Source organism: Penaeus monodon, chromosome 11 (genome assembly GCF_015228065.2).
Source record: "Penaeus monodon isolate SGIC_2016 chromosome 11, NSTDA_Pmon_1, whole genome shotgun sequence".
NCBI classification, from domain to species: domain Eukaryota; kingdom Metazoa; phylum Arthropoda; class Malacostraca; order Decapoda; family Penaeidae; genus Penaeus; species Penaeus monodon.
The window spans coordinates 8,074,203-8,089,202 of record NC_051396.1 but is presented as its reverse complement, the minus strand read 5'-3'; the positions used below and the strand labels follow the sequence as shown (position 1 = coordinate 8,089,202).

The window sequence follows — 15,000 nt, the reverse complement described above, 5'->3', positions numbered from 1 at the left end:
TCTCTTTTGCATTACTGTTTTGACTCTTTTTGTTTACGTCACTTTCAGTGCTGGACTGATTGCGGCTCTAGTTTAGATTAATTAGAAAAGGCAGGAACTCTTTCCCCGTGATGGAAGTGTATATCGACATTTTCACAACAGATGGCTAGCTAATATATCAACTACAATATTCTCATTTCAGATCAACAGAAAAAAAAATCATATACCATAGAGAGGGTTGAACAACAAAAAAATAAAAATATACACATTACATCATTCAAAATACGTATACTTACTCGCAGTCGATACACGGGGATATAACATTACCAGTGAACACATGACAGTAACAGTCAGTAATGAGTTGGAGTAAGCATGCGGAGTACTAATAAACAGAAGCTGAAAAAAGGCATCAGACACGTACACTACTCTTCATTCAGAGAAGGTCTACTGCAGACGCGTAGCTCGGTTGGCAGGAATCATACAGTAGGATAAAACCTTCGTGAACCATTGTCAGACGATGATGATTTTATTTGTCATCATCAACTACGTGGAAAATAACTATGCATGCATTTGCGACGCCATATTCACTTTTAGTAGTTTTGCGAGAGCGTAGAGAGGAAAGCAACTTGAAATAAAATAATAATAATAACGTATCATTAATAAGAATAAAGACATGTGCCCGTCTGGCCAGAAGGTTGGGTAACTGCGGCCGGAAAGTACACAAATAAAAGAAAACGAAATGTTTGTTAAGTAGCGCGCGATCAGTATGGGCGCCATGTTGGAAAATCAAGGGTTATTGTAACAGTAACTTTATGTTTCTGATTTTTAAAAGAGCAGAAAATAATTTCTTGGAATACATCCAAGTGCAGCCGAAAATAAAGAAGAAATTAATACGATAATAAAATAATAATAGTGAAAATAAATAATAACGAACGATTAATAATAACAGTAATGATAATAATAATAATGTAGCAGTGCTTATTATGCCAGACAGGAAAAAAATAAAATAAAATTGACCGAAGGAGCGCCAATGAGAATGCACGGAGTTCACCCGGCTCTTCTCAAACTTACTCTTTTGGCGGGATTCAAATAACGATTTAAGCTCGTTCCATTTCCTCTCTCGCTCTTCTCCCGCAGTGTCAATAAGTCCCTGAGAGGAAGTAAACAGAGAGGGACAGTTTAGTTTCACAGTCCACAGTCGGATCATAAAACAGGAGGGGGGGGGTATTTTACAAATTCTTCTTTTTAGGGAAAAATAAGGGTCACCCGAAAATCGTTAGAAAACGCGCGGGAAGGCGGCAATGGTGCGTTGGGGAAGGAGGATATATTGAAAAAAAAAAAAAGGTGGGGGGGGGGAGGGGAATCAATGGGGCAGAAATTGTGTGGGGGGGGGGGAAGAAGGGGAAATGGATTCACGTTTGGGTGAGAGTCTGTGGGTGCTGGGAGAAAAAAAAAATCTAAATATATATAAATGCAGACGTAATGGCCCGGGTTTCCTGCTGAGATAAAAGTACAAAACGATTTTTCGTTGAGAAATAAAGAAAAAAAAAGAAGCTTTACCTCGTTCCTATTTAGAAAAAAGGAGGTGTTGTGTCATTACAAAATCGGAACGATAAAATTGCCAAAATGAAAGGTTGAGAAGGGAGGGAGGGATCCTCGAAGGATTTAACTAATAGAAGCATTGGAAAAAAGACGGAGGGGTGGGGCTTGCTGGCAATAAAAAAAAATAGCTGAAATTAAGTAATAATCAACAAGACTAGAACAGATATCTTTGGTTGCTTCATTGGCGTTAAACCAAGCTTTGTGTGGGTGGGGGACGCAGCCGTGTCCGCTAGATACTGGAATGATCCAAGGTCAGCTGAAAGGGTTACTTCCGCGAAAGAGAAGAGTGGGGGTAGTAGTGGTATGGGAGGGGGGGGGTGGAACTACTACTCCACACTCCCACGTGGGAGCGTGGGGAGGGGGGACTACATGAGCGGGGATGGGGAGGAGGGAGAGGAGGAGGAAGAGGAGGCGCAGCATAGGCAGCTGCAGACAAGAATCTTGTCTCTGGCCCTCTAGTTCGCCCTCTCTTACTCTCTCTCTCTCTCCCCTCTCCCATTACCGCAGACTTAACACGTGAGTGTGTGCACGCATGTCCCTCTACATACACCGTGCTTTGGACACCCTGTCATGCACTCATTAGCGTGCCCCTGAGGTCTTTCCCTCACCGGACCATGCGAGTCATGCTCATGGGAGTCCCTGGCACGAGTACGAGACCGAGTGACGCATTCAGGGGCTCGTAGGACATGCACTCCCCCCGCGCTCGTGTTAAGTCCGACGGCAGAATCTCAACGGTCTACTCTGAGAACTACGAGCGAGCGACGCCATGGGCCATTCCTGCTATCTTGGACACAGTGTCCAGTGTTAGCCGCCCGTACTTACACTTCGTCCTGTTGACAAACTCTTCGTATTTGTCCTTCCAGTACCTTTCCAGCTCCTCGTTGTGTACAACTTCCCAGCCCTGAAGGTACAAGTGTTTTTTGGAGGTCATACACAGGGGATAAAAAGTCAGAAAGGTGGGGCGTAGAAGGGGACATGGGGGCTCCATACCGTGGCGTCGCCAACACCACAAAGATAAAAGAGGGCTGATGGCAACGCACGTACTCCTCAGGAATACACCACAGGGAAGTGTGGGTTTTCTTTTAGAGTGAGAAAAAAGACGGGGGGGGGGACACGGAGGGGGGCGTTGCTTGGCGGGTGGCGGGGGGGGAGCTTTGAGAGGGTCACCAACTCTTATACTTACACTTCGTCCTGCCCATAAACTCTTCATACTTCATCTCCCAAACTTTCTGGAGAACTTCTTTGTGAACAACTTCCCAGCCCTGGTGGTAAATGTCACCAGGTCATTAAGGAAAGAAAAAAGAAAGGACAGGGAAGGCGCTGGACAAACTCTCACCTTTGAGAACTCCTCTAAACTAAAGAAAGCGAGAGAAAAGAAAAAGAAACGGAGAGTAGAAGAGGAAGTATCCAAACGTACGTCGAGTACGGGATACGCTAATAGGCAGGAACAGTGCCAAAACGGATAGAAATAAAAAAAATAAATAAATAAGAGAGGATCTAGCGCAGCAACAAAGCGTTTCTGATCACCCAGTAACCCTTTTTTTTACTCACTCTTTGTCCTTGACATGAATTCTTCGTATTTCTCCTTCCACATCTTCTCCATGTCTTCCTTGATAACTATATCCCATCCCTGTGTGTGAGGCGAGACGACACTGGATTGTGTGTCTTACGAAAACAATTTCACAAGTACAGCTTGATAGCTAAATCAAAAAAGACAAACTAACAAACTAACTTCCTTTTGAAATTTCATCCAGAATTGATTTCTCTAATATTGAAATGGGAAATAAGTTTGCGTTTTTTTTTTTTTTTTTTTTTTTTTACTCTACTCATGTTGTGAAGATATTAGTTGTCGTTTCCAGATATTAGGAAGAAGAAAGAAAAAAAGAAGCCGTCTACAGATTAGGCACAAAGAAATCAATTGAAAAAAATGAGAGAAATGCGATAAGAATCATTACTTTTTGAACAGCGTGTGACCATTAGCTAGAAATGATCTACCTACTATATAAGAATCTTAAGAGAGTGAATTAGGAAAAAAAGAAGCCATTGAAAGGTTATTAGTTGTCCAAGAGATCGAAAGGAAATGTGAAGGGGGAAAAAAAGAAATGTACGGAAAGTAAACCTTAACTTAAATAACTTAAGATAACTTAACCATTAATAAAACTTAATAATAAGTCTTAGAAAATAAATATAATTCACATTATTTTAAATCCACGAGTCAGGTAGAAATAATAAACTAAAATAAAACAAGTCTTTTTTTTTTTACATCGAACAAAGTGTACGATGCAAAACAAATGAACATCGATAAGGCAAGCAATATGTTCAAAATAAACCATAAACAAACCATAAGATAATATGTACCTATTCATCAGCAACCAAAAATATAATATAAACAAAAAGAAAAAAAAAACAAAAGAAAAAGACTGAAGAAGATTTTTAAAAAGGGGATAAAAAATACTTACACCCTCGAAAAGTTTCTTCTTGTCGTCATAGGTCCTCCTGTCTGTGCGTCGCTCGAACTTGGAGGCAGTCTGGATCTTGGGCTGTTGGGGGAAAAGGGGAAATGAGGACGGATTTTTCCCCTAAATAATGGCGGTTTTTTGGGGGGCAACTTCCCCTAAGACAGAGGCAAAAGGAACGTGAGATGTACTTGATCTCTCCTTATTAAAGCAATGTTTTCTTGAATATATATATATATATATATATATATATATATATATATATATACACACACAAAAAGAGGGACTAATCTAAATATAATATGACAATATAAACAGAAAATGCTTCATTGACACCTAATGCTAAATTGAGAGACTACATAAACTCGATAAGATATGAAACAAAACCGTAAACTAATGAAAAAAAAATTAACTTACCGGGTGTTTTCCGGTGAGAGCCCTGATGTGACGCAAGATGAACGAAACGGTTAATTTAATCAAGAAATGATAGATAATAGTTCCGCCATTATACACATATATCATATTTCAATATATCATTCAAAGGAAATCTAGAAACGAGAAAGAGAAATTATAAAAAAAAGAGAAATGAAATGAACTAAAAAAATGTCAGTGAGATCCCATACAAGCTGTTTATGCAAATGAGGCCGTTATGTGTTGTAGTTGCGAGACACAGTAGTTCCTATTAAAGTCATCATCATATAAATACATAGATGACATTAATACGAAACTGCTCACAAAGTCAAATCCAGACGCTAAGCATGTTTTCCAAAAGAAAAGAAAAGAAAAATAATAACATGAAAATGTTGTTAAAGTAGCATTTAATAGAGCATGGTTAGTTTTTACTTGTCAAATGACCCAAATAAATGAATATTGAAAAAAAAAAACATAGAAAAAAACATGTATATTAGAGTCTGGACAAACTGAACATGAAAACATTTATATATAGATAAATACATTCTTTTCAATTGATGAGGAAGACGCGTGGACTAAATTCTAAGACTTTTAGGCTCGTGGTGACAAAGAGAGCGAGGAAAAATCTTTGAGTGATTTTGTTATTAACTTTTTTTTCCATATTTTTTCTTATTTATTTATTATTATCATTATTATTATTTTTGATTTTTCATTATTCAGGTACCTTTTCGAAGTATTACAGATACGTGAATTTCGTACACGTTCCTGCTGTAGTGTTGCCACCCAGAACCGAAAGGCTGAGAATTGAACCCGAAAGACCTACTGGTGAGAATGACCCTACACGGCAAGATGCTAAAAGTGATTCTCATTCACTATATGAAATCCGTGTAACCCGAATGTGTATTACTGTATCCGCGGGAAAATGAAAAAAAAAAAAATTTGCTCAGCGACATGATAACCAATACTAATGATCATTGCAATTATCGGCGTGTGCAGGTGTGCAATACCTACAGGTGAGAGAAATGACAAATGATATACTCTGCAAATTCAAGTAATTACTCTGCTAGGTGTTTGAACTGCGTATCTAGTTTTGAGATGAAAGTAATCATACCTGTGATGCTTGATAGAACGAGCAATCCTGTTTTTGGAAACTTCAGAAAAGAATTACCATCATCAGAAATCATTCCGGTTTCTCTCTAAATAAAAACGAATCGTGAAAAAGGTAACCAGGAAATTTGCCAAAATCTATGGACTAATACAATTACTGCAAGAAACTACTGTAAAAAAAAAAAAAATAAATGGATCTATTTACCTGTCTTTTTCTTTTTTACTATTTACATCACACCAAAAACTACCTCTGTTTATACTCTACAGGTTGTTTGTATTTACTTCTAAGAGACTATAAGGTTCCAAACCTTTCTTATCCTGTCGTTGAGAAATATTAGTTAAGGAAAGTTTGCCAGGTAGAGGTAGTAAAGGAGAATATAAATAAAAGATGACGAGAGATGAAGAAAGGGGTAGAAAAAAAAGGGGAAAATTCGCGTGGCTTATAGACAGATCTTTCTTTGAGTTCCCGGCGTTAGACAACGGTGAATTTTTGAAGTAACGGAATATATCTTGGATTTATTGAGAACATCAATGAAGAAGAAGAAAAAAAATCGTAACGTATTTTTTAAAATGAAATCTAAACCTAACAAAGTTACCAATAGGTACTCCGCGCTATTTTATTATTATTATTAATTTAGGATAGCAGTAGAATGCATAAAAAAACTCATTCTACTGCTTGTGAACAACATGGACATCAACTTAAAGTCTCAAAAGAATATTTAGAAAAGGAAAAAAAAGGTTAAAAAAAAACTGCAGGCAAGACACAATGGACACCGGACTATACGTAGCGTTTGCGTAAGAAGCGCACAGACGAGGAGACATCATGACGTCACACAGTGGACGAACCGTTCGTAAGTATATCGAACAACAACATTTTTCCACAAAAAAAGTGAAGAACAAAAAGAACGAGTGAATAGATGATTGAAATAAAAAAGTAGAAAAAATAACAGATCATTAAAAGTTAATTCATATATATAAAATTGTACAAAAAAGACAAAAAGAAAAAGAATTTACTTCCTCACAAAATAAAGCGACCAAAGAAAGCCACATGATCTGTAAATCATGGAGCCTCTTTTATGCCGAGCGAAACAAAAAGGGGCAAATGACCAAAAAAAAAAAGAAAAAAAAAAAGAAAAAAAATATATATCATAATAAAAAAAAGAGCGAGGGTGAGGTCCCATGCAACAAATATCTGAATCCGGTAAGACCAGAGAGAGAGAAAGAGACAAAATAAAAAGGTGAGATTGGTTTGTTTGGTTGAAGCAGATGAAGTAGACGAAAAACTTACTCCGCCTCCAGGCCTCGCTTCAGGGCCTTTTGCCTGAGTTGTTGCTTCTGACGTTCTTTCAACTCCTTCAGCTGTAAAACCATAGCACAAAATCGTGGGTCAAAGAGATTCCTCGTCGCAGGCTGGGCAGGGGCTTATTTAGGGCAAAAGAGGTCGTGAAAGGTCATGGGATCGGGGTGACATGTGCGAGTCTGGTTCGACCAGGTCGGACGTTTTGGTTGGCAAACACAAAGAAAAAAAGTTCTGGTGGTTAAGAGGTGTTGTTAGTGATTCTAAAGTAATACCTTATATAGAGATTTCTTATTAGAATAAGTGGGTATTTTTTTTTCTATGGAAAGGTTGATTGGCACAACCTATTCTACTAAATACTCAAAGGGAACAACATAGTTTTTACAATTTTCTTTTACAAAAAGAACAAGTGGTCTAATTCAATCATATCTAATAGCATATTATATATACCGGTTAATCGCAGATCAGCCATGCAGAAAGTTAGTTTAAATTGGCAAAGAAAATAATTGACGGGAAATCGCGCCGAAGATGTCGTTTCTCCGACTCCCTGTCACTCCTCCCTCCCTCCCTCCCTCCCTCCCCCCTCCGAAGAGACGAGTGTGATAACTCAAGATGCTGAGAGAATCTGTTTTAAGTCTGATGAGCTTGTCGAGACGATCTATTTAGAAATGCACCGATGCTTAACAGAAGGAGATGAAAACTGAATTCTGGTGAAGGTGAGATGAGCGAACGAGCGACTGACTGGCTCGTGTTCAGACTTACTCGGGATCAAGACCCTTCTTCAAGGCCTTTTGCCTGAGCTGTTGCTTCTGACGTTCCCTAAGCTCCTTCAGCTGTAATGTGGGCAACCCAGAGGGCATTGTTAATTTCGATTCCTTTTTTCTAAATCATTATTTTTGTAGAAAAAAAGAAAGATTCTCTGGATTTAGAAGAAAAAAAAAATGTAGAAGAATAATTGAGAAAAAAAAGAATAAACAATCCTAAAAACGGTACCGATAAGAGCCTGCCTTGTTTTACAAAAAGAAGATAAGTACCAGGGACGTTTAAAAGGAGCACCGGTCCAGGTAGAACTACATACTCGTGGAAAAAAAAGTGAGAGGTCTGTTAACGGGAGGAAAAAAAAGAAAAAAAAAAACGGGAAAACTTCCTCGATTCATTATTTCTGGGCAAACGAATCACTGTTCGTCGCTGAAGAGGAAAACCTTATTTACAATTTTTTTCTTTCCTCACGTGTCATTTATAAGTCACTTGACAACAAAGGATACTTATTTAAAGAGAAAAAAAACACAGTGTGTTTCGCGGGTTTAGAGTGAACTTTTAAACGACACTTTCCTTGAAAAGATAGAAAATAAGGCTTCCTCTCATTTTTCTTTGTTTTCTTGGATCTCAAGGACCGGGTACATGCAGGGCTCGTCTCTCCATTTCTTTGGACATTTTCCTTTTTTTTCATTCACATTTTCAGTTGCAGGATACAGAAAAAAAATACTGATCCCTTTAAAAAATATTTCAGGTCATGCACTGGCCCAAAAAAAGAAGAAAAAAATGCAAAAATAAAATAAATTGAAGCCCCCCAAAAATAGGGTGGCAAAACAAAAATTCAAAAATAGCCATCGTTTTTTGTTTTGTTTTAGATTTGGGCGAAAAAATGAAAATTGCAAAGGAGGTTAAAAAAAAGTTAACCGATTTAATAGTGTCATGCACGTTGAAAGCCAATGGCTTAAATCTGGAATTGGTGGACAGCATTACAGGCATAGCATTTTTTTTTTGAAAGGGGGTGGTAGGAAGCAAAATAAAAAGGTTGATTGATTAAAAGCTTGTCAAAAAAATTTAAAAATGAAAACGAAAAATAGAATAACTTCCTTAAAACAACATGCTGGAAAGGAACACTGGGTTGGATAATGGACATTGAGGGTTATTTTAACAATGGTTCAGACTTTGATCGAATAACTGAATTTTTATATGCAAAAGTATTCCAGAAAATTTTAACTATGAACAAATTGATACTAACGTTTACTTTGTCAAGGACTGGCAAAGTATTATCAAAAAGATGTAAAGAGAACCAGTCTAAGAATATCAAGATTAAAATAAAATTGATTAAATCTACTTGACTTAATTTTCCTGCTGTTACTCCTTCAGCGGGTCCTCCTCCTCCTCCTCCTCCTTACTGAATCTCAGAGGCCTCCTTCTCCTCCCCCCCACTTACATCGTAGTCCTGTCGCTTCATCCTCTCCTCCATGTCGTATTTCTCGGTCTCCAGCTTGATGATGAGGTTCCACATTTCCTCGGCCTTCTGGCGGAGGGCGGACGCACCAACGCCGTCAACGCAGAGGGGCTTCACGCGGATGGACAGGGCAATCTTCTTCTCCTCGGCCAGCTGCTCGCGGGTCTTGCCCAGTTCGCCCTTGGCCGCCTGGATGTTGGAGAACTGTTGGGGAGAGAGAGGGAGGGAATCAGTCAAACGCGGAGTGAGGCGTCGGTGGAGTTGGGGGCGTGGGGGAGAGTGGGAATGAGGGAGCGAATGAGGCATCGGGGGAGTTAGGAGTGACATATACAAGGGAGTGAATATGGGGATTAGAGAGGCGACTGAAGATAATCAAGAACGAGTGAGAGATTGAAACACGATCGAATTCTACATGTCAGTATTGCATTTTTTTTTCAAAATACGATTCCATCTCTATCTTTCTCCTAAAAAAAAAAAACTATCAAAACGGCTGCTTGAGAAACTCACCTTGTCACCACCGCTCTTAACGCCGAACTTCTTGACGCCATCCTGAAAGAAGACAGTGTCTCAGTGCGAGAAACAGGAAGCATTGATGTCTGTTGCATTCCAACTGCTATGCTGTTGTGCATTTTAGTCTTCTCTTTATGATCATAACAAAGGCTATGTACATGACTTTCGTTTGTGATATCTTTTGTGAGAGTGCTAGCTCCAAAATAGTCTTGATATGAGCATATGTATGTGGATGTGTGTGTTATATATATATATATATATATATATATATATATATATATATATATATATTAGTATATATAATAATAATATATGTTACGTGTTATACATACACAAACACACACAAACATATATATATATATTATATATCACATAAATACATAATATACAGACATAATATATATATATCTAATATATATTAATATATATATATATATATATATATATATATATATTATATATATATAATATGTATGATACATACACAAACACACACAATATATATATATATATATACAATAATACATATATACGACATATATATATATATATATATATATATATTATATATATATATATAATATATATATATATATATAATATATATATCATATAATATATATTTATATATTTAATATATATATATATATATATATAATATATATATATATATTATATATATATAATATATATATATATATATGTAAACTGTCACAAAGAACACGTTTACATAGAGTACAACACCATATTAGTCAGTGGTGAGGATTACATAGTAAAGTACAGAGACAGTGAACCCAATAACCAACAATCAGGTGTCTGAAACAAGAGCAAAACAGAATCACGCAGAATGAAGATAAAAAAAGGGGAGGGCCACACATACATTATATGGAAATCACGGTGTAACATAGAAAATGGGTTTCCTCCTGCACTCCGTTTTCTTTATGAATAACCTCGGAGAGGAAACTGAACGAGATCACGATTTGTTGTGTCTTGGACAAAAAAAAGAAAAAAAATAATAGAGGGGCGGGGGAGCGGGGGGAGCACAAGATAGTGGGAAAGAAAGAAGAAATCAATGCAAAAAAAGGACAAAACCAGAAACAAATAATATATTGCCAGAATATTTACGGAATGAAAGAAACTTGTTAAAACTGTGAAGAAAGTCATGAAATGCGAGAGAAACAGGTGGTGTTATCACGAAGGCAATCCAAACCAAACCAGTCAAGTGAACTCTTCCATGTTAAATGAGTGAAGTTGGTTAAAGAGAACTTTCTGGAAATACGGGCAGGAGTATTCAGTTATCAGCTGTTGGACTTATAATTGGGGATCGTGCGTATACTTTCTACGGGGAATATAATTATCCATTTCTTCAGGAGAATGAGTTTCTCACCTCCTGAAAAAGAAAATGAAAATCGGATGGGAACATTTTGTTCTATACAAAATAAATCTGTCTGAAATAACACTAAGAAAAGCTATTAAAAATAATAAAAGGAGAGAGAGAAAAAAAATCATGATAAAAACAACAACATTTTTTTTCGTCTCCATTTAAGGATGTATAATGGTATTCATCACACGAGGATTATTCATCATCATCAATATCTAATGGACAACATCCATTAAGTCTATTTCTCAAATATGCAAGCTTCATCACCTTGCACCATGCATTCCTATAATGCATAACTAGCGATTATCAGATTCAACATTCCAGTTGGCTTCGATAGCACAAACTTAGCAGATTTCTCCATTAATCAGTCTAATCTCACGGCGAAGACAATAAAGTAATGATCATTTGCTCTATTTTGCTCTGGTAATAAATCCTCACTGAACTACTACATCCTACAGCCTCATTCGTCCCTGGTTTCGAACCGGGGTACGAATGTCTGAGATGTTGAATCCGATGAACCTCACAGCTCGACTACTCTGGACCCCATGGCAGTCTGTATGCTGCTACAGGGCCAAGTGAACATCTTAAGGACTAGGTGAACCCCTCAAGGGCTAGGTGGGTGCAAAGTAGGTGTATCTTAAGTGTTATGTCACTGAACAGTCAGCCACCGGTCGAAGAAATAACCTAAAGCTTAAGGCAAGATGCTATTAAGCGCCGAGCCAAAGGGATTCCAGTCATCTGTGTCTCTGAGGAAAAGCTTCGAATTCTAAGACTATTGATGGGGAAAGAGCATCTGGGTGTGGGGTGTGGGGGGGGGGGGGAAGCTTCCAATTATAAGCGGATGGACCTTGTTGATAGTCTTGGGGTCCGTGGAAGGGAATCTTGGGGGAGAAACCGGGTGAATTTATGGGATACTGTTGGCGGGAACACGTACGCTCTGGCTAAAGCGGTGCAAGGTTGAACTACTTCTAAGATATGATAGTCATTGCAACGTGCTAATCCTGGAGGAGGAAAGGGGGCGGGGATGATGATCAACTTTGAAATGAGAGAGAAAAAAAAAGTGTGATTTTTAGCAGTGAAGGGAAATATAAGGACAACATATGCAGGAGCAGAGCGATGTCCGGTGTTGAAACGAAGAGAACAGGTGCTCCCTCGTAATATCTCCTGTCTAACAAATCAAATTTAGACGGTGTATGGTGTTCCGGAGTGCCGCCGGCATTAACTGGCACCCTCTGCGAACCTCTCTCTCTTTCTCTCTCACTTCCTTCCATCCACTCCTATTTCTTTTCTTTTTTTTTCTTTCTTTTTTTTAATTCTAAATTCTTACAAAGAGGGTTTTGCAACTTACGCTGGATCCCTTCATCATGGCCTGGCGCTTCTTCTCTGCTTCCTCGAGGCGTTTCCTCTTCTCTTCCTGTTCCTTCTGCTTCCTCTCGGATTCCTCGCGAAGCTTGCGCTCCTCCTCGGCCTTCTTCTGCTCGGTCAGCTTCTTCTCCTCTTCGGCGCGGAGGATCTGTTGGGTGGAAGGTAGGGTTTGAGACGCAGAAGGAGAGGGCGAGGGAAGTCGTATACTTTTCATTTCTTTGCTTTGCATCATTGCTTCTCTCTCTCTCTCTCTCTCTCTCTCACTCACTTTCTCTCTCTCTCTCTTCTACTATATTTCTCAATTCCTATTTCTCAATTCCTCTCTCTCTCTCTCTCTCTCCCCCACTACATTTCTCAATTCCTCTCTTTCCCTCTCCCCCTCCCTCCCTCTCGCCCACTTCACTCCCTCCCTCCGTTCCGTTTCCCTCCTCCCCCGCTTCCTCACCTTCCTCTTGGCCTGCTTCTCCTTGAGTTTCCTGAGCTCATCCTCTTCCTTGGATCTCTGCTTCCTCCACTCAGCGATGTATTCCGCCAGCTGTTCGTCCAGCTCGGACATCTTCATCTGCTGGCGGTTCTTAAGGAAGTTGGCCCCCTCATCTCCCCTGGAAGCGGAAGAAGGGGGTTAGATGGTGCGAGGTCGAGGGGGAAAAGATAAGGGTGAAAATAGGGGATGAAAGATGGACGTTAGAAGAAGAGTGAGATGAGGGATAAGTGGAGAGAGGGGGAGGAGGGAGGGAGGGAGGGAGGGAGGGAGGGAGGGAAGGAAGGAAGAGGAGAGAGGAGAGAGAGAGAGAGAGAGAGAGAGAGAGAAGAGAGAGGAGAGAGAGAGAGAGAGAGAGAGAGAGAGAGAGAGAGAGAAATAGACAGATAGAGAGACGGGGGGGGGGGGGGAGAATTGGGAGACAGACAGATAGATAAGTATAGAGTGATAGATATACACAGATATATAGACAGACGGACAGGAAGATACACAGAGAGAAAATATAGAGTAAAATTAGAAAAAAATAGCTTTACTGATATGATACAGATTTGAACTTTAAGGGAGAAAATATATGCAACTGTTTATTAAGATAATAAGATGAGGATAAAGTTATGAATTTTCAAGATGTACATATCTGAATATATTACTTGACAACATTTTCCTAGAAAAGAGAAGCAGATGATAGTAAAAGAAAAAAAAACGAAGCAAAGGTAACAATGATATATGAATAAACGAAGATTAAAATAAAATAAAATAAACCAAGTCATCAGTACTTACTTCTTCCTCCTCCTGTAGACAGGCAGGGACGATGATGAAAGGAGGAAAAAGAGAAAAAAGAATTACGCATTAATATCACATCTTAATGAGGAAGAAAAAATAAAGAAGAAAATAAGGCACACTGACGGTTTCGTTGTAAATCTTATCTATGGATAAGTTTATTTAGCCATTATATCACGACTGATAGCAGATAACAGGGAGCAAGTCGGATATATTCTGCCTTTGAGGAATATAAGGAGTGAATATATGTATATAGAATTTCCATATATCATTTTGGATATAGGGAAAACTAGGCTTATATGGGCGTTAGCAATTCTCGAACTGAGAAGCGAGTTTTTATTTCACCATGCAAGAGACAGTGCAATACGGAGATTAATTAAGAATAAAGAAATATATATACATGTGAAAAATATCTATTGTTAACGGGGGGCGAGTTCTGTGTTAATAAAACGAAGACGATTCTGCTCTGAAAGTTAGATAGATAATATTATTTTAAATAGTATGTATATTCATGCATGATTTTTTTTTCTTTTTAAACTAAATTGCTGATGCGTTTTAGTAAATAAATCATTAGAAAAACAAATAAGCATAGTTTAAGACTTAGAATAAATAAAACGAAGATTTAAAAAAAAAAAAAAATAAAGACAGGTTTCTTAATACCACTATCTGCTTCATTTAGTTTGGATAAATGCAAACAGAAATAAAGACATATCGTTATTAAAAAAGTAATTTGAAATGCGAAAATATCTAAGATAAATGAACAAAGAAAACCCTCATAAGCACTAAGCACATCGCCCCATCACAGGGCATTAGTAAGCATGTAGTAATACAATAATGTTAAGTGGTTATGTCAAGGTCGGCGAACTGATGGGCCAGGCAGCACATCAGCTGATGGGAAAGGTGTCAGGGTGGCGGAACCAGTCACCATTGTTGATACTAAGGTATGTTCGACTGGCGAGGATATACGTACTTTCTGTAAAGAGAAAGAACCAACAAGCCAAGGTTAGTTGTCTAACTACCGGGATGATGGTACCCAACTATATCAGCATAACAAAGAAAAAAGAAAGAAAGAAAGAAAGAAAAAAAATGGTAATGCTACTGCTTGTTTTATCTATACTATCATGCTACGTTCATGGCAAATTAAAGAGCAAGCTGAATTAAACAAAGAGGATTTGATCAAATAGCAATTCTAATGTGAGTCTGATACTACAACAACTACTACCGCATTGCTACATTCATGTATAAAGCTTATACAGGGGGACATGAAATAAATAAAATCAAGCTTCTACAATAGTTGCAAAATGCCCAGACCAGCTTACTCATCAGTAGCAAAATGAACTACAAACATTGCACTAACTACGTCTCAAGCAGCAAACAAGAAGCAAGAACTCAAAACTGAAACGACAGAAAAAT

General features: G+C 38.2%; 1 protein-coding gene across 3 annotated transcripts in view; it reads right to left on the bottom strand.

Annotated features, from left to right (window-relative positions):
* Window positions 1-15,000, bottom strand: part of LOC119578711 (troponin T, skeletal muscle-like) — a 28,065-nt gene that overhangs the window by 1,261 nt on the left and 11,804 nt on the right. For 2 of the 3 annotated variants that reach the window (XM_037926300.1, XM_037926302.1), the window contains 6 exons: window positions 9,581-9,624; window positions 9,056-9,277; window positions 7,615-7,685; window positions 4,455-4,476; window positions 4,041-4,121; window positions 3,133-3,211 (listed from right to left, as the gene is read on the bottom strand). In XM_037926300.1, coding sequence (XP_037782228.1) covers window positions 3,133-3,211; window positions 4,041-4,121; window positions 4,455-4,476; window positions 7,615-7,685; window positions 9,056-9,277; window positions 9,581-9,624 — 519 coding nt within the window. Of the gene's footprint in view, window positions 1-3,132; window positions 3,212-4,040; window positions 4,122-4,454; window positions 4,477-7,614; window positions 7,686-9,055; window positions 9,278-9,580; window positions 9,625-12,311; window positions 12,478-12,774; window positions 12,895-15,000 lie in introns of all 3 variants that reach the window. The other variant, XM_037926303.1, reaches the window with a different exon arrangement.